The sequence below is a fragment of the Cydia amplana genome, chromosome 18, assembly GCF_948474715.1.
Source record: "Cydia amplana chromosome 18, ilCydAmpl1.1, whole genome shotgun sequence".
Taxonomy (NCBI): Eukaryota; Metazoa; Arthropoda; class Insecta; order Lepidoptera; family Tortricidae; genus Cydia; species Cydia amplana.
Window position 1 is genome coordinate 7899432 of NC_086086.1, and position 23905 is coordinate 7923336.

Sequence of the window (23905 nt, forward strand, 5' to 3'; positions counted from 1 at the left end):
ATGAATCTCTGCGGCAGATTTAAAATGGCGGAGACCCGAGAATATTCATGTTTAAGTTGTAAAAGAAAATTTAGATATATTATGTTTGGGTAGAGCGCTGTTTAAAAGTCTGCGGGTCTATTACTCCAAACTTTGAAATCAAAAGTTTGATTGGAATGAAGGATGACCCACGCTTGGGCAATCCGGGTCCGGACCGATTCGTTCGACACTTCGTTTTCTATGATGGATAATCGGTGTCCACGTGATGCTTTGACGTGGTGAAAATGAGTCGGACGCCTCGGCCTGAAGCCGGACCGAATATGTCCCATAGCTCTTACGGGTATGCCAGCGAATGAAGAACTATGGGACATACTTTTGAGTAAGTTGTCTACACCCATATTTTTGCACTTGAGTGTACATAGATAGGTAGGTATATTAGGTATGCTACGGCACCTAAGCTTCCTTCCACTGTGTCGTCTGGCCGACAAAGACTGCAAACTTTCTCGCCATAAAGCTTTGGCATCTTTCTGGCCCTGTGTTCCGATCGCTAACAGACAGTTTACTTCATTAATCAGGGGCCTAAGTAGCTGAAGATAAATAGATAACGCCAATAAAAACCTTAATAATGTATGGAATAATGTCACGGTAATGTCATCAGTAATGCCATCAGATATATCGGAGCGGCAAAGGTTTTCACAATATCTGAACACGCACTCTAACCCCCTGACAATAGAGGCGTGTTCAGATATTAGTGAGCGCCTTAGCCGCTGCAATATATCTGATGGCGACTGTACCACCTGTCATCCGATACATTTTTCATTTCGTTTGGCGTTTGTCGATGACGTCATCTTGTATTGGCCCCCTGCGGGTAATCTGAACTACTGAAGAAAATATGCGTGCGCACTCGCGGCGCATTCACTAGATTCTGACGCATCCAGCAATGTCGAGTGATATAACTTAAACGCAACTTTGTGGTCCTTGTTTTAACACGTCTTACAACAATCCCACATCACTCAATATCGTTGGCTAGAGTGGCTACACTTTTTTTATATTATAAATGGGCTTACTCATGGCCACTAGCCGAGGCGAAGACGTTGCCTACGATGGAGCGAGCCTGCCCAGAAGGTGCCTGTTCACCCTTGACTGGTTCACGCGCTACACGTGTTGGCAAACATTTGCTCCCAAAACAGTATCTGGTTTACTACGGTCCGAATGAGGCCAAGGCTCGTTAAGCGATGGGACGGTTGCTAGACAACGGGGCAAGTTATGAAAATTAAAATAGTTCGGCATTTGAGGCTTCCGCCTCATTTCAACTTTCACGTGCATTCCGAGAATTTTCGGTTTCATGCTGGAATTTCATTTTAAAATGTGAAAGAATTTACGTTGAACACGGCAAACGGCAATTTTAAATTATGCAGCGTTAAAATTTAAGAATAAAAAATTAAATTTATACCTAAAATAAAAAAATAAAATAAAATTTATATTAAATTTTAAATTTATATGAGGCAGCAGATTTTAAGATTACTAGAGTCGGACCAAAGCTGCATCGGTACATGGCATTTGCAATGACAAAGTGTGGCGATGTCAACATTAATGTCAAATTTCTAGAATGAAAATGTAAAATGACACTTTGTTCCATTCAAGTTGGTGCAAAGTCACTACAGGAGCCCGATTCGGATTTAACAATTTGTTATCGCGTTGAACTGGTTTTGATACGACCTAGACAATCGTCTTGATCAGCGGTCGGCAACCGCGGCCCGCGGGCCGCATGCGGCCCGTGAACCTATCACTTGCGGCCCGCGAGCCTCCCTGGCTATTTTGTATGTACCTAATAATGACAAACGACAATGTCTGATAAAATCATAAATATTAACAAAGTGCGGCCCGCGTCAACTTTGTTATTAACTACTATTTGGCCCTTGGCTGCTAAAAGGTTGCCGACCGATGGTCTTGATAATTGGCGCGCATCTCACGCACGACTTTCACTTCATTTCGCATGCGCTAATCAGCGTGAGTGATTTTCAAGGTCGTATCAAAATAAGATCAAAATCGTAATAAGTTGTTAAATTGGACTCCTAACCAGCTATCATGGTCGTATTTTTATCACCTGTCATGCTATGCGTCACTTTCGCACTTACATATTTGTTAGAACGTGACAAATGATAAAGTGCAGGCCATCATAGCCCTACAGAACAACGTCTGTGATCACAACAATTAGGAGCTGAGGGCCTACCGCGAACAACTTTCGACGTTCATGCTTATATTATGCTTCCCTATACATATATCGCTCGAATATATTTTCGAATTTCGGGTAGGTACCTATAGGTAGGTCCTCTGAACCGATGGCAGTAAATTGAGGCAAATGAAATTCAGATTGATAAATTTTAATAAAAAATGGAAATAAGAAAATTATATCCACATTGTATGATACCTACCTAAAGGTAAAACAAAAACATTGTTAAAATTTTCTATGTTCCTAAACCCTTAAGATTATCATCACTACATAGTATAAAACAAAGTCGCTTCCCTATCTGTCTGTCTGTCTGTATGCTTAGAACTTTAAAACTACGCAACGGATTTTGATGCGATTTTTTTAATAGATAGAGTGATTCAAGAGGAAGGCTTATGTATAATTTGTTAACCCGTGCGAAGCCGGGGCGGGTCGCTAGTACTTAAATAAATAAAAGTTCACAAAGCCAAATTCTTGTTTAAGTGGGTAAGTTGTTAAAGAAATCCCCAGTTCAACCAATAATTCTCCAAAGTTCGCAGAATTCGTAGTAATAAGTTCCTATGTAAAGTTGAAAACATGGAAACTTGGAGCCAAGTTACAGATTACATAGGATTATGCAGATATACAATAGTGATCACACAAAACACGTTCGCGAGCGCGGAATCACGGCAAATGTAAAAATATGTATGGCGAGCTGGCGGTGTCGTCATATCAGACGAGAGACGACCTCTGCTCAGCTGGACATAGCCTCCCCCAATAATCGCGACACGACCGTTCGTACGTCCATCCAACGCTTCCCTGCGATATTAACTCAGGCGGAAGACGTTAAAGTCTAAGTAAACACAATTTATTATATTTTGTCCACATCCTAATGCCCTCCGGTTTGCTGTCGCCACTCAAAAACTTATCTGACGCAGCAGCCATGCCTGCCATTAGGCACTAACCATGTTCACTTGCCACAGTACTGCCATGTCACGCGCAAGTCGCGCAACTGCGTTAACTTGAGTTACGGATAACCAGTCCAAATCGTCTTTAAAACCGTTAAATATACATATATCTTCTCAAAGAAAATATTGAAAATCTTTATTATTTACTGAGATAAGCATATGAATAAGTCGTGTAACTTCAATTTGCTGCCGATGGCGCCAGGCACAACTCAGTTACCTAACTTGAGTTGCATGATAGCATGACTGACACAACCAAAATATCACCATACTACTGTAGTATTTAATCTGTGGTCAGGTGTATGCAGTATTAGAGCAGCCCAATTATTTTACTCTGCAGGTACATGCCGCTGACAAGACTTTGCAAAGAAATAAAACTGCCAAGAGACTTAAGAGAAGTTAGGAGAGAGTAAACACTTAAAGACAGATTTTTAGTTCAATAATTTTTTGGTGAAGTTATGCGAGATAATTTGTTCATAATGTGACGTTGCAATAAAAAACCTGGGCGGCCGACACAAGAAAAAACAAAATCATAATCATTTATTCGCATCAAAGGAAGTGTCGGTCTCACTCCTACTAACCTATGACTAGACTAGGTGTACGTGTCTCGGGCGACCACATGCCGGTCTCCTTCTTCGCCCAAAGATCCTGGTCTGGCCTGGCGGTGCAAAGGGGCAACGCCGCCAGCATCCTGGGCAGTCTGGCCCCGTAGACAACATGCCAATCGCTAACGCTACGTAGCGAACGAAACGAAACTGTCACTGTCGCACTAATATGGAAGTGTGATAAAGAGACACAAAGCGATTCGATGGCGAAGCGCAAGCTATCGTCACCTTGGCTAGGCCGCCTGGGCACCATTCCAGAAGTGATGTTACTTGGGAGAGGTAGAGTTATAGTGTATTAAGTGTAGATTTAAAATATTTACTAAATATCGCCACTTTGTTGGTTAATAACAACACGCTCTGGCATAATAAAAGCGTCTCATACAAGTATTAAATTAGTTCCTTCGTATTTGAACCAGTCTGTGCTTTAGATATTTATCGTCATAGCAATAGTTATTTGTACAACAAGAGATCAAAGTTTGATATTTCTTCGAGTGCTTATTTTGAGTCCCGTGCAAGCGAAAGATTCTATAGTAGATTCACGAGCGTAGCGAGTGAATCTAATTTAGAATCTTGAGCGTAGTAAGGGACTCAAAAGCGCACGAGATGTAAATAACTTTGATCTCGTGTAGTTCATAAAACTTTTCACCTCAGCAGTAAGAACATTTAGACAACCCGAAAAATGTAATCCTTCTTCATCACTTACCTATTTAGTCATGTTTCTTAAGATATACTAACAATTAAGTATAATTAGTTAATTACCGCAATCAAACACAAAAACAAACAAACAAACGTAGTAAATTTCAGTAAAATAGGTAATATATGAAAACAACGACCATCAATTGATTGACATTTGAATCGGCAACTTTTTTTTTGTGAAAAAATAACATTGTAAGATACGGTCCGAATTACGGATACTTACTATTTGTAAACTATTGTAGAGATTCTTAAAAGTATAATTATTTATTTTACGTGATATACTGTGTATTTTTTGAGTTCATTATTTTAATCGTACAATAAATTACGTAAAATATAGTGTTTTTATCAGTTTTTATCAAATCTGAAACTTTATTTTCATTAATTACATATTAAGAATTCATACTTGTATGTGTTTTGGAACGATGCGTTCTGACGGTTTTCGGGGGTCTATTATAAACCGTCAATATACCGTTGAATGTCGTTTGAAAATTTTTTGTCTCTTTCTTTTTGCTAACGACGTGAAAGGGACAGAGATAATAAAATGCAAATATTTCGAACTTGTATTAGACCCCGCAAGTTGAAATGACATTTGAATATTAAGGTCACTTGAATGTCATTTTGTCTCACTCAGTGAGCAAAATGCGATTTTGCTCACTGTTTTTAAGTAGCAAAGTACCCTTGTTCGAGCTGCTGAGGTGAAAAATATTTTTTATTTTCTTTCGAATGAAATCAACTCTCTCATCGTTTCTCTGAAATATCCTAACTCAATTAAACTTTGCGATATGAGACCCAATAACTACAAGATCTCTTGACGGGAAAAATCGGGAAATCCAATTAAATATCTGTTGAATGCAGGGCTTTTTTACTTTGAGGAGTTTTGGGGTCTCATAATTGGTTCTTAAAATTCTCGGGTCTTTTTTTACAAAACTCGACTACGTCTCGTTTTGTAACTTCGACCCTTGAATTTTAAGAACCCTTATTATATCACTGTTGCATACATTACTTTTTCTATGACAGCTGCAGCAAAAAAAAAAAAAAAAAAAAAAAGAGTTATTATTAAAAAAAAAGAGTTATTATTAAAAAAAAAGAGTTATTATTAAAAAAAAAGAGTTATTATTTAAAAAAAATTGAGTTATTATTTAAAAAAAAAAGAGTTATTATTGTAAATGAAAACATACCTCTTTCAAGATGATCGGAACTTGTATCTTTAAAAAAAATAAAGCAGTTGTATTATACTCATAAGATGACTGCTAGCAGTCATCTTATGAGCCTATAGACAAAGCATTCAAATGACATTGCTTTAGATATCACTGTCAGTCATTTAATTGACACATTTAAGTGCTGGAGTAGAAAAAATAAATAATAGTACTACGTACAGAAGACTCACTCTCTAACAAAACGCGTCTGTTACGATGAGCACATATATGGCCGCTAGGTGGCGACAGCGCCACGCGCGCGGCTTATGGCTAGCCACCAAAATTGGTGTGGAACGGATGTACTTTTAGCTACCTGTAGCAAAGCCACCAAATCGCGGAGTGAGCTACGCCTGCTTTTACTCGTAGCTTGATTAGGCCAGTTTTGTGTTTGAAAAGTTTATAACGAATGACAGTTAAGCTTATTTCTATTAATTCTCTACAAAAAAAAAAGTAATCGATGGGTTCGATCAAAAATAACATTGCGCATTTTTAGAAGCAATTTTTTTTTTTTAATAGCTTTTTTGAGAAAATAGTTGCAATTTTTAATGCATCGTTTGTCCTGTGTTAGTCTATTTTTTTTCTATATATAATAATACACCGCCACGATTTTTCCAAAACTTTGCCGGTTGAACCAACTGCACCTTAACTTCAAGCAAACTATACTGACTGGCTCTACTCAGCTACGCTGAAATATCTCACCGGTATTGCCATGAATGGGTCATAAATTGCGATATCAGTCCTCGGCTTCCTTAAGTTATGATGTGAATAACGATAATTTCGAGGCTTAAGTCTCTCGAGGCTTAACGCCTCAAAGGCGGCAAAGACGATTTCTTACATCCATATGCGTAAAATAAATAAATACAATTCTCAAATATAGTCGAGTCTTCAAGACTTACGAGTTTTGAAGGCTCGAGTCTTTAAGCCTAAAAATAAGCGTTATTCACAACACTGCTTCCGGCGCTTCATTTTCTATGGAAAGCACCACGCGTGATCACCGATTAGCCGTCATAGAAAATGACATGTCGTGCGTCGTGCGCCTCGGCCCGGGCACGGCCCGTTCTAGTGTGAGTCATCCTATAAGCCTAAACTCGATGTGCCTTCACTCATGGCGTTTTGAAGTCAATCATAGCATGGATTACTATTACTACACACGAGTCCACTGAGAGAATAAACTCGCTTGATATTTTGGTACCTAAGTAGGTACTAAACCTCTGTGTGAAATTCAAAATTATTTTCGTTCATAAAAGCTTTAAGGGTTTGCAACCCCTGTGGTGGCGATTCGTAATATACGGAGCAAGCAGTCGCAAACCACAGGTGCCACGTTATTAAATCAGTTTACGATTTATGTTGCGTCTTAATTTACTGAAGGTATCTCTAGAGTGAAATTTAAAAAAAAGTGATGACTTTTATCATGGACCTAGAATATTACGGACGGACTGTCATCTAAGACAAACTGTGACACTGCAATGGCGGACGGTTTGAATGTGTGCGTGTAGACGAGTGTTACCATGTCACACAAATTCTCCCCTAATGGTGAAACAATTATTTTTAATATCGTCCTTGTTTTCAAATAAATAAAACTAGGACAGTTTTACGTTAGACAATAAAAAAAGTGTGCACGTATCTGATTTTATAGGTCTTGTAAATGCGCAATATTGCACAATTACTTTGTGCAAACATTATTTTCAATACCTAATGATATTTAGCATCGTAATGAAATCAGTTCGTCATGTTTTTTTAATTTATACATTTAACTTGAAACATATCTGGTTTTCAACAAAAAAATTATAATACATAACCATACCCCGCAACGGAGCTAGCAAAACCGTAGCATATGACAGTTTTGTGCCAGGGTAAGCGATTCTGATGAACCATTTTGCTTTAACTTTATTGTATGTAAGATTAATAAAATTGATCGAGAACCTTGTTGACCCTCTTCCGATATAACCCGGTTTAATTTACTGTCAAAATAATATAAATTAACAGGTCAATGTCAATATTAGATGCGTTTCAATGTATCTGTTATTTTGTTTATAAAATCACGTTTTTTTACGCATTTCTTTCAAATATTAACATGGAATTTTCACTGCTTGAAAATATTGGTGTGTTTGAAAACAAAGAAAAAATATTTTTTGTACTTTAGTTTATGCGTAGTAGTGATAACCCTGACGTACAACTGCTACAGATTTGCTAGCTCGGTTGCGAGGTATGTACATAACAAACCAACGTTAACTATCAAACATGCATGTAAGCGTCTAATCTCCTTAGTATCGGGAAATTACCATACCGACCTAGTTTGAAATGCACAATCAATAATTTAACCATTTACCTAAATGATCTCTTAATACATAATGATTTAATAAGAAGGGTATCAATTACCCTACTTTCGGGAAATTACCCTATTCATGTTACTGGTCACACTCCTGTTTTGCAGTTTGATAATTTATAAACAACAAATTATCGTGATTTTACGTACTAATTGATAAACTTAAGTATGAAAAGTTATTCCGTGACTTTTTTTCTTTCGATCGGTACAATTCTAGCAGGATTTAACTACGCATGCCGGCATATTTTATATTTTTCTTCGACATGTTTACTGTCGCGTACCACTCCAGCAGGGCGACCGCGGGGTGAGGTTCGAGCGGGGGGCAGCCAAGTGATCACGTGACTTACTTACTAGCCACCGCGGCAATGACTCGGCTGCATTACATTTTTGTATATTTTTTATAATTAAACTCATAGTAACTACATTGGAGTTCATATTCAGCATCCAGACACCAGGATAGCCCCTCAACATTGGTCTTCGAGCCTACAAGTCAAGAACCAGCGAGTAACTACGAATTAACTGTCCAGCCAACGTGTCCGTGCACCGCCATTGTCACAGCGCAGTTAACTATTCGAAATTACAAGCTAAGTTACGTCGAGTTCGCCGCAAGAAACAAGCTAAGTCCACTAAAAATACTTCAAGAAGGGATCTACAAGCCTTTATGGACGGATTTAAGGAACCAGAAGCCCAGGATTACTAGAAACCAGCTAAGTTCCCATCCACTCCCTTTCTTATAAGTGCCTACTTAGGTAATCATCTCAAAATTACTAGCGTCAGAAATCATATTAAAAACTAGATTACAACGTAAAACATACCTTACTTACATAATAAACAGTGAATTAAATACGAATCCTCATAAAGTGCAACTATAGATATCTACTTAGCCATCGTTATCTTGTTGCAGCTAACGGTAAAAATCACATGTTTACGCCGTCAGTACTAGTTGCCGGCTCATAGAAATTACAACTAAATTAACTAAAATACTTGCCTATTGTGATTAAAGTGCAGTTATTTTAACTTCTAGTGCATAAAACAAGAACATTACATATATTTTCGATCAATACAACTAGTGTTCAAAGATATTAGTACCTACAAAGAATATAGTGCAAATAATCTTAACCTAAAATTACTAATTACGAGTAAGTGTTGTTTACATTCGTTTCCTGTTGATTGTTTTAGCATTGCAGTGTCGTTTTTGGAGGTGAAAAATGACTGAAGCCATTTTGAAAGAAAATGTTAAACGTCGTGGTACTTGTAAGGCTCAGTTAACTAATTTCAATACCTATTTGAGTGAATTACCAGAAAAATTAACTCCTCATCAAAGGTTTGAGCTCGAGCTGCGCATTTCGAGGTTGGAATTAGTGTTTAATGACTTCCATGACGTACAATTACAGATCGAATGTGCCCATGAGGATGCTGCCGAGCAGTACAGCCAGCGAAAGGCTTTCGAGGCAACGTACTACTGCAGCATCGCCCGCGCCCAGCTCCTGCTGAGCGAGGCGGAGGGACCTGCGGTCAGTAATGCTAAATCATCACCAGCCGATATGAAGGTGACGGATGTGAAGCACACAAAGGTAAAATTGCCTGAAATAAACCTTACTAAGTTTGACGGTACGTACAGTCAATGGTTGGAGTTTCGTGACATGTATGAATCTATGATTCATAACGATACTAGCTTATCCGATATTACGAAGTTTCATTACTTACGATCTTACTTAGAGGGCAGTGCATCGCTCGTGATTAAATCAATCGAATTTAGTGCATCGAACTACCAAATTGCATGGGAGCTCGTGTGTGACAGATACAATAATAAACGCTTGCTTATATCTAATCACGTTAAAGCCTTATTTAACGTATTTGCAGTGCAAAAAGATACAGCCTTTCAGCTACGCAGGTTAATTGATACTTTCGTAAAAAACCTAAAGTCCTTGCAAATATTAAAGGAACCAGTTGATAAGTGGGACACATTATTGACTTATATTGTGTGTACCAAGCTAGACACCCAAACATTATTTGAGTGGGAAAAATACAAATTAACATTAGAAGGCGATTCTAACACATTTGACGATTTGGTCAAATTTGTTAGGATGCGGGCCGATTTACTAGAAACTCTCGAGCAAAGAAATGTTAGGCAAGAGAAGCCGCGAGCCTTGGTCACTTATGATTCACCTACTAAAACTAATATTACTAATAATAATACCAAATCATGTCCTGTATGCAATTCGAGCGTTCACAACATTTACAATTGCAAAACATTTCTAGATTTGAATGCTAAGGATAGGGAAAACAAGGCCCTAGGTTTGAATCTGTGTCTCAATTGTCTCCGCCATGGGCATCCTACCAATAAGTGTCGTTTAAGCCCGTGCAGAGTTTGTAGAAAAAAACATAACACTATTTTGCACTCGACTAAACCGACTGCGCGGGATAACAACGCGCCGAGTACCTCGGTACCTAGCACAAGCGGTCTCGCGCTGCCCGTCGCGGTAGCGCCACCTGCGCCCGCGCCGGCCGAACCGGCCGCGTCTGCGCCTGCTGGCCAGGCGGACGGCGCGACCACCGCACCTGCGCCTATTAGCCTGGTTTGCGCCGAGCCGCAAGAAGGGGTATTGACAACCGCTATAGTCGACGTGCGCGCTGCTGACACTAACGCTTATCCAGTACGTATTATGCTAGATTGTGGTAGTACTATAAATTTTATAAGTGAGCGATTGTGCACAGAGTTGAATCTGGAAACGAAAGAAGCTTTAATTTCGATAACAGGAATAAACGAACATGAATCAATTCTAAATAAAACTTGTATCGTTAATTTAAAATCAAAATATAGTGACTATTCCATTGAAATACGCTGTACTGTCATACCTGTAATTAGTAGGCCGTGGCCATGTGAACCAATGAATATTGAATCATTCAATATACCCAAAAACATCAAATTGGCTGATCCTACTTTTTATGAAAAGTCCAATATTGACATCCTACTAGGGAACAAGGTATTTTGGGGTTTATTAGGCTCAGAGCAAATCGACTTAGATAATACAAATTTAATTTTGCATGAAACAAAATTCGGTTGGGTCCTAGGAGGCTCAGAACCAGGCATGACGGACATATGCGCGTTCGCACATGCACAAAATATGACAAGTACACAATTACAAAACAAAAATAACATAGAAAATTGCACAATACAAAAACAATTAGCAAGGTTTTGGGAACTAGATTCCATAACAAATGATTCTACGTCTTTGAGTGTCGAGGAGATGGAATGTGAACAAAGCTTTGTACAAAACACGACACGTTTACCTGACGGTCGATTTTTACTTACCATTCCACTCAAAGAATCGCCTAGCTTATTAGGTGATAGCTATGGCTTAGCAAAACAAAGGTTTCTTTCTTTAGAAAATAAACTACAAAAAAATCCTAGCTTAAAAGAATCCTATACAAAGTTCATTCATGAATATATACAATTAGGTCACATGAGTGAATCACATAACGATAGGTCGCAAATTACCTACTTTGCGCCACATCATGCTGTTTTAAGCGACAGTCTCACTAGCAAATTAAGAGTCGTTTTTGACTGTTCAGCTAAATCGTCATCTGGCTACTCGTTCAATGATTTGCAGCAAGTCGGTCCGACTATACAAGACGATTTGTTTTCAATTTTAATGCGTTTTAGACAACATGACGTGGCATTGACTGCGGATGTCGCAAAAATGTATCGCCAGTGCGGCGTCGTTGAGTCGCAACGACCATTGCAACAAATATTGTGGAGGGACGACCCCTCCCAACCTATAAAAACATTTCAATTAAATACCTTGACTTATGGTACGTCGTCGGCGGCTTTTCTAGCCATCCGCTGTCTACGACAATTATCAATCGAGTGTGATGATCCTATTGTTAAAGAAATCATAGCTAGGGATTTTTATGTCGATGACCTTATCACCGGGTGCTCCTCTGCAGAGGGCGCCACTAGTATATATACAAAACTTACAGAAGTCTTGAATAGTGCTTGTTTTCCACTGAGAAAATGGAGATCAAACGACACTAGCGTACTTCAAAATATAGCTAATGACAAGACTGTAGACGCCGAAGGAAACCTGGACCTATGCCCCGAGCATAGTTCCAAGGTTTTAGGCATTACCTGGAACAGCATCTTCGATAGCTTGTGCATTACAACCAATGTAGACCTTAAGGGCTCTGTCACTAAGCGCAGCATATTGTCAACTATCTCTAAGATATTTGACCCTTTAGGTTTGGTCGCACCAACTATTTTAGAAGCCAAGGTCATGATGCAGAAGTTGTGGTTGCACCAGTTATCGTGGGACTCAGCTGTTCCTGATGACATCAAAGATGTGTGGCAAGCCTTTGTGCTCACGTTGCACAATCTCAACGAAGTACAAATCCCTAGACACGCGATATGTCACAGTCCTGTCAATTTACAATTACATATCTTCGTGGATGCGTCCGAAGTAGCCTACGGTGCTTGTGCATACGTGCGTTCAACAAACGAACATGACGAAGTGACTGTCAACTTGCTGTGCTCAAAGGGGAAAGTGGCCCCACTTAAACCGTTGACCACTCCCCGTCTGGAATTATGCGCAGCCCTACTAGGTTCTCGGTTGCTAGACAAGATTTTGACATCCATGAGACTGCAATTTGACAGTTGCTTTCTGTGGTCTGACTCAACTATCGTATTGGGTTGGTTGAGCATGCATCCAAGTAAGTTGCAAACATTCATTCGTAACAGAATTGCCGAGATACAGTCCACTTGCGCCAACCATACTTGGAGACATGTTCCAACCAACGAAAATCCCGCAGACCACATTTCACGTGGATTGACAGCCAACGAAATAGTGCACAACCAGTTATGGTGGAACGGTCCACAATTTTTGTCCCAGCCAGAGCACTCATGGCCTCAATTAAAATTAAAACTAAATACTAGTAACTTACCTGAAGTTAAAACCCAAAATACATGTCTGGCAGTGAGTTCCGGCAATGATGAGCCATTTCCTTTTAACAAGTTCTCGGACCTAAAGCGCATGCAACGCACGTTTGCTTATATTACACGATTCATTCACAACACGCGCTTTAGGTCCAACAAAAGAAGTGGCCCACTCAGTGCCGAGGAATTAGACAACGCGTTAAAACATTTAATATTAATTTCACAAAAGGAATCGTTTCCCACGGAATATACTAAGTTAAAATCGGGAACGTCCATCAAAAAATCTACAATTTCGTCACTGAACCCGTACATAGACACAAATGATTTTAATTTAATTAGGGTAGGTGGCAGATTGTCGAATTCGGATTATGATTATGACAAGGTTCATCCGATTCTATTAAGCAAGGGTCATCGTATAACTAAATTGTTATTCGAATGTCAACACAAAGCTCTCATGCACGCCGGTCCTCAGCACTTGCTCTATTCAATAAGGGAACGGTATTGGCCTATTGGGGGACGCGGTATAGCGAGATCCATTTCACACCAATGTGTAACTTGTCGTCGTTTTGGTGGTCGTACCGTAACTCCAATCATGGGCAATCTACCCAAACAAAGACTTCAACCAGGCTCTCCGTTTTTGGAAGTAAATGTAGACTACGCTGGGCCCATAATGATGGCTAATCGTAGGGGACGTGGTTGTCGTCTCATAAAGGCCTACATTTGTATCTTTGTGTGCTGCAAAACCAAGGCCATACATATCGAGCTGGTGGGCGATTTGAGCACAGCTAACTTTATTGCCGCTCTCAAGAGGTTTATTGCTCGCAGAGGAAAACCTTTAGACATATTTTGCGATAATGGCTCGAATTTTGTAGGAGCGGCTAACGAGCTCAAATCTTTTATTGCACAAAACGCTTCTGACATATTAGGCGCTACAACTTCGGAATCAATCAATTTTCATTTTTTGCCTCCACATGCGCCACACTTTGGTGGCCTACATGAAGCCGGTGTACGATCTATAAAGCATCATTTGCGCCGCGTATTAGGTTCGGCTAATCTAACTTATGAGGATTTGTATTCTACACTGACTTATATAGAGGCACTTTTAAATTCTCGACCCTTGACCCCACTTAGCTCGGACCAGAATGATTTATTGCCACTCACACCTGGCCACTTCATAATCGGGCGAAGTATGACAGCGATCCCAGAGGCAGATCTCACTTCACGTACCAGATTAGTGGACAGATACCAGACGATCCAGCAGCTACGCCAGCACTTCTGGGCACGCTGGCAACTGGAGTACATAAGCGAGCTTCAGATCCGAACTAAATGGAGGCAATCGACGAACGGGCAACTAAAGATTGGGACCCTCGTCGTTATTAAAGATAAGCAACAGCCTCCAATAAAATGGCTCCTAGGGCGCGACGGTGTTACCAGAGTCGCCGAAATTCAAACCGCCACTGGACTGCTGCGCAGAGACTTCACCAAAATCTGCCCCTTACCTGTGGACACTGCAGTTGAAGACGATACTTCAAGGTCCGCCGGCATGTCGCGTACCACTCCAGCAGGGCGACCGCGGGGTGAGGTTCGAGCGGGGGGCAGCCAAGTGATCACGTGACTTACTTACTAGCCACCGCGGCAATGACTCGGCTGCATTACATTTTTGTATATTTTTTATAATTAAACTCATAGTAACTACATTGGAGTTCATATTCAGCATCCAGACACCAGGATAGCCCCTCAACAATTCAATGACGTTTCGATTCGTCTGACGGCAAACTGGTGGATGTGGGCTGTCAATGTGTGTGTGTCACGCGTAAATACTATGAAACTGGTGGATGTTGGAATCACAGTTGTGTTGTAAGCGAAACTCTGTCCGTAATATTCTAGGTCCATGACTTTTATTAGTGTACTGTACAACAGGGACCGGTTTTGATTAAGATAAAAGAATGTACCTATAGTTGCAATATTGGATATTACCACCAGTTCACCACCACCAGTTTACCACCACCAGTACTACCACCACCACGGTACTACCACCAGTTTGGCACTGACATAAACATCTTCGAGAACGTAATTTACTTTCTATGCATCTCGCTCGTACTGGCATATTAGTGCAAGCGAGATGTATAGAAAGTAAATTACGTTGTCGAAAGCGTTTATGTCAGTTTTGACACAGTCAATGACTCATGGTACGGGCTCTAGAGCCGGTTGCGCTAACCACAATTAGGGCCACTTGCACCATTCCACTAACCCGGGGTTAACCGGTTAAACATGGAGTTACCATGGTTACCAATACAATTTTACACTGGGTAACGGTTCAACCGGTTAACCCCGGGTTAGTGGGATGGTGCATGTGGCGCTTAGCGGACTTCATTTAGCATCGAAGTATGAAACTTTCCATATTATAAATTTTAGCAAACACTTTAAGAGTGACAGACAATTTGGTGCAACCAACCCTTAAGCAGACAGAACAGAACGCAATTAATGTTCGAAAAAGGAGTTAAAATTAACCTCTTCCGTAATTGGCAACGACAACTAAAAAACTACTAAACAAAGTAAATAGAAATCGTGATTTCAATGGCAGTTTTTACTGATTCAAAAAACATAAAAAGTTAATTACTTAATAGGTGTCTCATAATGTCGTCAAATAGAATGTCGTCTTTTTGCCGATATCGTACCTACTTCAACATAAGTACATTTTTATTAGGACCGAAATATATACTAGAGCGTCGTAGAGAGCCTATGGATTTTTATTGCTTCGATTCAAACGAATTCCCCAACATTAATCTCATTTAGTACCTATGGTCTAAATTGATAGTTAGTATTCTTCAGTAGGCCCGACAGCTCTTAATCTTCTTAAGTATCCAAATCGTATTCCCTAATACCACCAGCTCAGCTATTCTATGACCAGGCTTGGTGGATATTCCTTTGTTAAGTTGAACTACTCGTAGTACAGTACAGTCAGCATCAATAGTTGCTAAGCGGGCGAGGTGTTCAAAATTACCTTGACGCGCTCTTATTCTCTTAACAATAAAGTCGCGTCATGATCATTTTGAACACTTCGCTCGCTTAGCAACTATTGCTGCTGACTGTATACACTTTAAGTACCTATTAGTATACCTACATAGGTTCGGTTCGATAGACGCAGCGTTCAATGGAAAAGGTCGGTGAAAGCTAATTATTGTAGATACCGCTCTTCTAGATTCCATACGATAAGATAAAAGAGATAGAGAATGAGATGGTAATATTTTAATTATGTTTTTTCGTAAAAATGTGGATCGCGTTTTTAGAGCAATCCGTCCGAGCGAAATATTGCATCGTTTTAGCAAAAATAAAATAAACTAGGTACCTACCTATCTACTTCCCGTCAATTTAGCTTGTCTAAGGGATCATCTTTGGGGATGTAATTTAGAGGCAAATGTGCCTTCCCTATTGAATCGTCTGGGGATCTCATCAAACATACTTATTCGTCCGATGTAACCTGATTCAAGGGCCGGCAAACCAGCATGCGGCTCTTTCGAGGGTCAATTGCGGACCTTCTTGTAGGTACCCAGAAATGGCCATTTAGACAAACTACCTACATCAACATTCATGGCTACTTAGATACGTAATTAGGTCTCAGGCTTATGGCTCATTAACGTCAGGCCAAATAATAAACGTAAGCGTACCTACGTGATTAAGTCCCGTTTCAGATATAAAATTATGAGTGATGAAAATCGTGTTGTTACTTAGAAATCACAAATGTAGGTTTGCAGAGCTCCCTACATTAGTGATTTAAGAGTCAGTGAGACATGAGGCCTCAATAAAGCCCTAGAATTGTTGCTAAAAGAGGAATAGCAGCCTTGGCTTAGAATTAAAGCATTCCGCCTCTGAGATACGATCGGCTGATTTACATTAAGAAGCGATATTTTTGTTTCTGCCACTCGTAATCTGGCCGGGCATTATGCAAACTGTTTACCGTGACTTGGTTCTAAACAATGTTTACAGACTCACAGACGAGGAATGTTTGTGGACCTTTGTGCATATCGAGTGCATTTTGCAACGATTCAGCGAGGATTTTCACGAGCAAAGCAAAAAGCTCCTGGATTATTTTAAGAGCAATGTTTTATTTAAACATGTAGATTTGCATGCTAAATCAATTATCTCCGGAACATGCTGAAATAAAATAAAACTACGTTTTTCTCGGCGAATTTTTCCATCTCTCTCTCATGAACCAAAGAAATTGTACCTAATAGCGGTCGACAGTTCGACAAACTGGCCGAAAACGGGTTTAAAATTGTACTAAGTTATTTATCGCCGAAAAGCTAGTAGTTTCCATATGTATATAGGTAACAACTTAATTTAAAAATAATACATCTTAAACCCATTAAAAAATCGCTCGCGATCCGCGATCCACTCGCCCACTGCCCACTTCTTTGTAGGTATAATTAAGAGTCCGCAGCAAGGTCGGTTCTCCAAATCTCCATACAAACGTAGTTACGCTCTCATTTTAAAACTACTTTCTAGATTGCTCTGAAACTTTGTATTTACAATATAATGAGGTATATCTATGCCTGTAATTAGTTTATGTAGCTTCAGATACCATAGTTAAAAAAATACAGCGAACGTAAGTTTTTCATACAAAACTTGTTTTTGCTCTACTTCGTTTGTTTTATAAGCTGAAGCAAAATAATGTACATTGGATGCAAAATAAAGATCTCTATCTATCTCTAAGCTATATAAACTAATATCTATCTATAATAATCTAATACCTTTAAACGAGCAATTCTTGTTTATTTATTTATATATATATATATATATTTCGGGGATCTCGGAAACGGCTCTAACATTTCGATGAAATTTGCTATACGGGGGTTTTCGGGGGCGAAAAATCGATCTAGCTAAGTCTTATCTCTGGGAAAACGCGCATTTTCGAGTTTTTATATGTTTTCCGAGCGAAGCTCGGTCACCCAGATATTAAACTAATTACATGCATAGATATACCTCATGTCATTGTATGTGGAAAGTTTCATTACAATCCAACACGCAGTTTTAAAATGAGAACCTCCGTTTGTATGGGAAGATGGGAAGGTGAAATTCGGCCAAACTTGCTGCGGACTCTTAAAAGATTTGTATCTTGTCACTAACGTCTATTTGAAGGAAAACCAGTATCGGAAACGTAATCTACAGTTGGAGTCCACTGGGAAATACGAATTATTTAAGGATTTCCGGATCCAGCCAGCCCGCGCCACGGATCACTCTGAATTTAGTTTGTTCGTCGAACCGTATTATTACGTCCCCAATGAGGAATAGCAACAATTTAAATTCACGGGTATAAACGTTTCATATTGGGGTATTTACTTACTCCTCCTTTAATGTATTGGATAAAAATGTTTAATTTAATAAGTATCTAGATAAAATTATGTTCAAGGTTTTCAGATATTTGCAGAGTAATATCCAATAAGAGTTTGATAATCTATTGATACATTTTAGCCATTTAGATAGGTACAATTACATTTTCTTAAAAGACAAGTAGCTATACCACATAGGTACATTTTTACAAGATGTTTATACCAAAACCAGTGAGAGAAAATCAGAAACAGCAATAGAAGACTCGCTGAGATATATTTTTGTCCTTAGGAACTACGAGGCCGATATCAAAAATATGAATAACTGTATTTAAAAAAGAAGATCGAACCCTGCTCAGTCGGTCAGGGGTTGGGGTTTGTAGATGACTGTAGGTATGGCTCACATTTCTATTTTCACTCACTAAACTATTTTTCCTACCTACCTACATGCACATATTTGAGTTTTGTGTATCTCACATATAAACTTACAGTAACAACCAATTGATGCGCTAGCTAGAGCTATAAACCAGGCTGGTCCGAAAAAAACGTCCATTCGCCCGCCATGACATCACGAGATGAGAAGCCAGCGAGAAAGACGAGCCCAGTATATGTAAGTACACACTCGAGCTCCAGATGGTAGGTTTAAAAAATTACTTTCAAAATTACTTTATTCTTTTTTTTTATGCTTATTTTTTTTTTGTTTATGCTTTATTCTTGACTAGCGACAAACTTCCTCTTGAATCACTCTATCTATTAAAAACGACCGCATCCAAATCCGTTGCGTAGTTTTAAAGATCTAAGCATACATACAGACAGACAGACAGACAGGGAAGCGACTTTGTTTTATACTATGAAGTGATTGTGATATGTGCACCAACCATGCTGCTTTATTTGAAATTTTATAAAAACAATCAAAATCATAACTGAAGTTAAGTATGCATAGAATGAAACGTAGCGTATTATTGTCATCACTCAACAGATGGCGCGCAAATCAAACCTATTTCATCAGCTATAGACCAATCAGAAACCGCAAAGTGTCCTGTCGCGTGACGTCATTAATTCCACGTTGGAAGTTGTTCCCCCAAATGTCATTCTCAGATTTGTGTATAAAATAATGTTTGTGATGCAAAATGCAATAATGTTGTCAAATAACGCTTTGCGCCGCGATAATTGTGTTACATGAGTCAAATAACCATGATCTGAAGATAAATTCCGTTTAATTATGATGACCTTAAAGTGCTATTACATTGATAAAAATGACTGAAGTTAACGATGATTTCACCGGATTAATGGAATATTTCGCGACAGATGATCTAGAATTAAACAAAGTGGATGTTAAAAGTGTTAAAATGGATGACTTTCAGCACAATAATTACATTGTAAGTTATAGGTTAAGCTTATTTTTATCTACGAGACACGGCGTATGTTGCAATCTGCGAAGTTGATGATAACATATCAAGAGTAGGTTGGATACGGCAATGAGACAATTTTAGCGAATAATACGGGCAAGCGCGAGCGATCGAGAGGCGCGGTGAAGTAATAGTGATCGTCTAGCGCACCTCGCTCGACGGCTTTCGTGGCTACACTTTTACCGTTATACTAAACTTACGTTCATTCTGGGCTCGGTCGCGACCCGCTCGACTGCTCAATCCCAACTCACCCCAAGTTATCTAATTAGCGTAATTAACAATCACCTAATTACTAATAGGGTTTTCCTCGATTTTGTTATTGTTCATGTTAGTTGCTCAGTGCGTGTGAGTCCGCGGCGCGAACCGGCGTTTTTACGTAAACAATCCGTTGCCAGCTAGGCACCATGCGGTTATCACTGCCATATGCCATCTAAATAACCAGCAGTGCACATAATTTTCCAGTCGCTACAACAAGTTACGGACACAAGTGAATGTTGTGTGATCTTACATTAGTTCTTTCACAGTGATAGGACCATTTTTGGGACTTTTTTCTGTTATAAGTGACTGATGATAAAGTTTTGATGTTTTAATATTGTGAAGTTTTCAATATGGATAAGAGACTGGACCTATTATCCTTGTTAGAGGTAACATATAGTTCGATATCTTAAACTTATCACTAGAATGAAATATTTATCCACTATTTTTCCATTCTTGTGTTTGTATGTAGCTACTTAGGTATAATTAAGGCAAGCTTTAAACTAGATATATTTTATTATGTTAAGATAAGAGATATAAACGCGGAAGCCAGCAAACATGTAGATAGGCTATTAGTTACATGGTTATAACCTCCGCCACATTTACACCTTTCTCTTCAGACTTTCAGAAGTCTATAAAACGAAAGTGGTCATAAAAACTTGCTACAATCTCCGAAAGGTTTCAGTTTGCAATTACACTCACACAGAATTAAATTTATTTTTATATAAAAGAAGAATCTTTCTAAAAATACTTTTATTGAACTTTTATAAAACCAGTAAAGTTTTTTTCAAAGATACCATTTAACTGTCAGTCAAGATTTAGAAAGTAATCTTCAGTAACTACCAGTTTTGGGTTAACTTTAACTGCATGCATATAGAATATGTAGGTCCAATTAAAATTAATGTTACATTTAATGTGGCATTTCTATTAAACTGTATTTATTTAAAAAGTGTTAGGTATTTGTAATTACTATTAATCTAGTAACATCCTCATTTATAACTTTTATATTGCTATTTTTTATACCTTGAAATCGCACCATATCACAGATGTAAGCTGGCATAACATAAACCTTATTTAATAGCATGCAGGTTATGTTGGCACTACAATAGATACACTCCCGGCCAAAAGTATGGAAACAAGCTTGTATTACAGTCGAAAAATGTGTTTTTTTTAAGCAATGGATTGTATACTACACATTGACAATTTAATAAAAAAAATGGTTAAAATAATAATACAACATTATACAAGTAAAATACTCAAATGCTGGCTTTGATAGTAGCCAGTTGAACATTTTGTTAAAATGTATGTATTAATTAAAAGGATATTATAACATTTTCCTATTTACATATTAACTTTTTAATAATAGTTTAGGATGTTTTGATATTTATCCTGTATTTTTTATTCTTTTGGGGCTGCCTAATGTAAAATTTAGAATTCAAATATACCTACAACAAAGAAAACAACCTTGATTCCATACTTTTGGCCTTGGGTGTACACTTTCAGTGCCAGGCTCCCCATTTCCAGTACAAAATGAACACGCCTAGCATGATCTTTGCAGTGAATTTGTTAAGGGTTGTTGACTCAATTAACCGTTAGCAGGAAGCAGTAGAATTGTATTTGGATTGATCAACTTTTACCTTCTATTGAATCACTCATGAAATCCAGGGTTATATACAATTTAAATTATACCAAACATGCATTTTTGTCAGAATAATAACATTATAGGCCATGTAAGAGGCATGTCTCACAACAATTCTTCTACTAAACTGTGTTACTATTGCCCCCCGGCATAATAGGAAAGAATCACAACTTTAAAAAAAGTTGCATAAAGAGGAAATTCTTTTCAGTAAATTGGTTTTCCTCTGGTTGGTTTTACTCTGATTCAAAATCCCAGCATGTCATAACAGCTCAATGTTATCTAAATATAAACATTTAGTTTAGTTTCGAGCATGGAATACCCAAGGGTCAGATAAGAATTATTCATACTTAACACTCCAAGAACTACCTAACACATAAGCAAAAAACATTCTGCTAGCATACTGAAAAAAAGTCAGAATTGTCCTTATGTAACTAGCCTTTCCTGTATATATAATCCAAACAAAATACATATACACACTCCTTAATTAAATACATTTATTTACCTGTATCGCATGGATTCCCCAGTCCCAGGAAAACATTACCAGCTGGTTCAAAATATCAGCTGATTCATAACTGACCTAATTGTTATAGTTGATAAACTCTAACCTGGACTGGACTTTAAATCTTAGTGCAAGCTTCTTAAGGTTCATTTTGCTTTAGCAAAAATGTAAAGACTTAGGTCCTTAGTAAATGGAAGTTAGATGAGTCACGCATGCCATTATGTTTTTTGCTACTTATGTTTTTTTAAGTTCACTCAACAAGTCTTTATGTTTGGCAATCATACAATCAAAATTCTGAAAAAGTTTACAGTACCATTATGTAGGCCTATTTGGAAACAATCTATGGGAGTAAAAAGAAATATGAGTACATATTAGGAATAAAAAGTCCAAAATTACAGTTTAAAATCCAAATACAATGTATTTTGTATCATTATGAACTTACGGCGTTATTCATAAACGTCTGCTAAGTTAAACAGCTGATGATCGTCGTTTGTCCTTCTCAATGGCATAACGACAGATAGGGACAAACGACGATCATCAGCTGTTTAACTTAGCAGACGTTTATGAATAACGCCGTTAAAATTTACTATGTATTCTCAAAATACCAAGTAGTCATAAGTCATAATATACTTCACTGTGCTAGTTTATCAGACTCTGTAACCAAATTTGATTCATATAATGTTTTATTTCCAACCATAAAGCAAGAGATCCTAATTTTATACTTAAACCATTAGGAAACCTGTAGTGTATTGGATTTTACGACAAATAATATTAACATTTACGTGTATAAAATGCACAGTTAAATCATTTGTCAATGCCATTTTCAACCAGAATGCTTTTTGTAGGTAATAGCCACCTATCACATACCAATTTTCTAATTAAAGTATGTACTTCCAGACGGACTCGTGGCAGAGTCCGGATGATCTCCTGGAGAACATCTTCTCTCTGGAGCAGGGGTCCCTCAACTTCCTTGAGGAGTCCTTGCCCGACTTCAACTTGGACCCGGACAGTGTGCCCCAGTCCTCCGGAGCTGTAAGCAGCTCCTGTTCGGATAGTGGGCTTTCCAGTGATCCTGCTGAGTTGTGAGTACTAGCTTATAATGTTATTTTAGGACTTATTTATTTACCCCTTTAATAAGAATATTATATTAGCTTTCTAAAATGTTGTTACTTTCAAATAAACACATGTTAAAGAGGGGTTAAGGAGTAACGGATTTTAAATTTGAACTAAATTTATGAATACAAAAATAATAAATAAACAACTGAAATACTCGAATTAGAAACGTTCTATAATTACTGTGTAGAATAAACCTATTTTTATAGTGCATGGACCACTACAATTTTGTTTAAATCCGGGTCTAGAATCTAGATATGAACCTAAAAATATTGATGGAGCTATGTGCATTTTAAGGTTGGTTTAATAGTTTATTTAAAATATAAATAGGCTCTAATTAAAAGCTAAAATCAATGCGACTATCAACCGAACCGAAAATGCATTACTGATAAGAATGATATAAGTACGAGGGGCGTTCAAAATATTCTCGGTATTGATATCTTACGACCTCTTCTAAAATTTCTTTCGTTACTGGCCGCTAAGGTTTATTCATTGACATTAAAAAAAAGTATAATTCGAACCGAGATAGTCTTTTGTTTTTCTGCAATTGCTGAACAAACATGAACATCCTGTGCGAATTGACAATGTTAACTAAATTAGAACATCGATGCGTGATAAAATTCTTGACAAAACAGGGTAAAAATCAAAAAACCATAAAAGAGGAAATGGATTGTGTTTACCGTGAGTCTGCTCCCTCTTTATCTACCATTCAAAAGTGGTCAAGCGAGTTTAAACGCGGAAGGGAGAGTATTGA

At 38.2% G+C, this 23905-nt stretch overlaps 2 protein-coding genes across 2 annotated transcripts in view; both read left to right on the forward strand.

The window, feature by feature from the left end:
- Nucleotides 1-23905, forward strand: part of LOC134656393 (furin-like protease 1) — a 357707-nt gene that overhangs the window by 328976 nt on the left and 4826 nt on the right. The window lies entirely within an intron of this gene.
- LOC134656412 (uncharacterized) overlaps nt 19320-23905 on the forward strand; it is a 42858-nt gene continuing 38272 nt past the window's right edge. The window contains exons 1-2 of the mRNA XM_063511939.1: nt 19320-19615; nt 22936-23120. Of these exons, the coding sequence (XP_063368009.1) occupies nt 19493-19615; nt 22936-23120 (308 nt within the window). The 5' untranslated portion in view covers nt 19320-19492. The remainder of the gene's footprint in view (nt 19616-22935; nt 23121-23905) is intronic.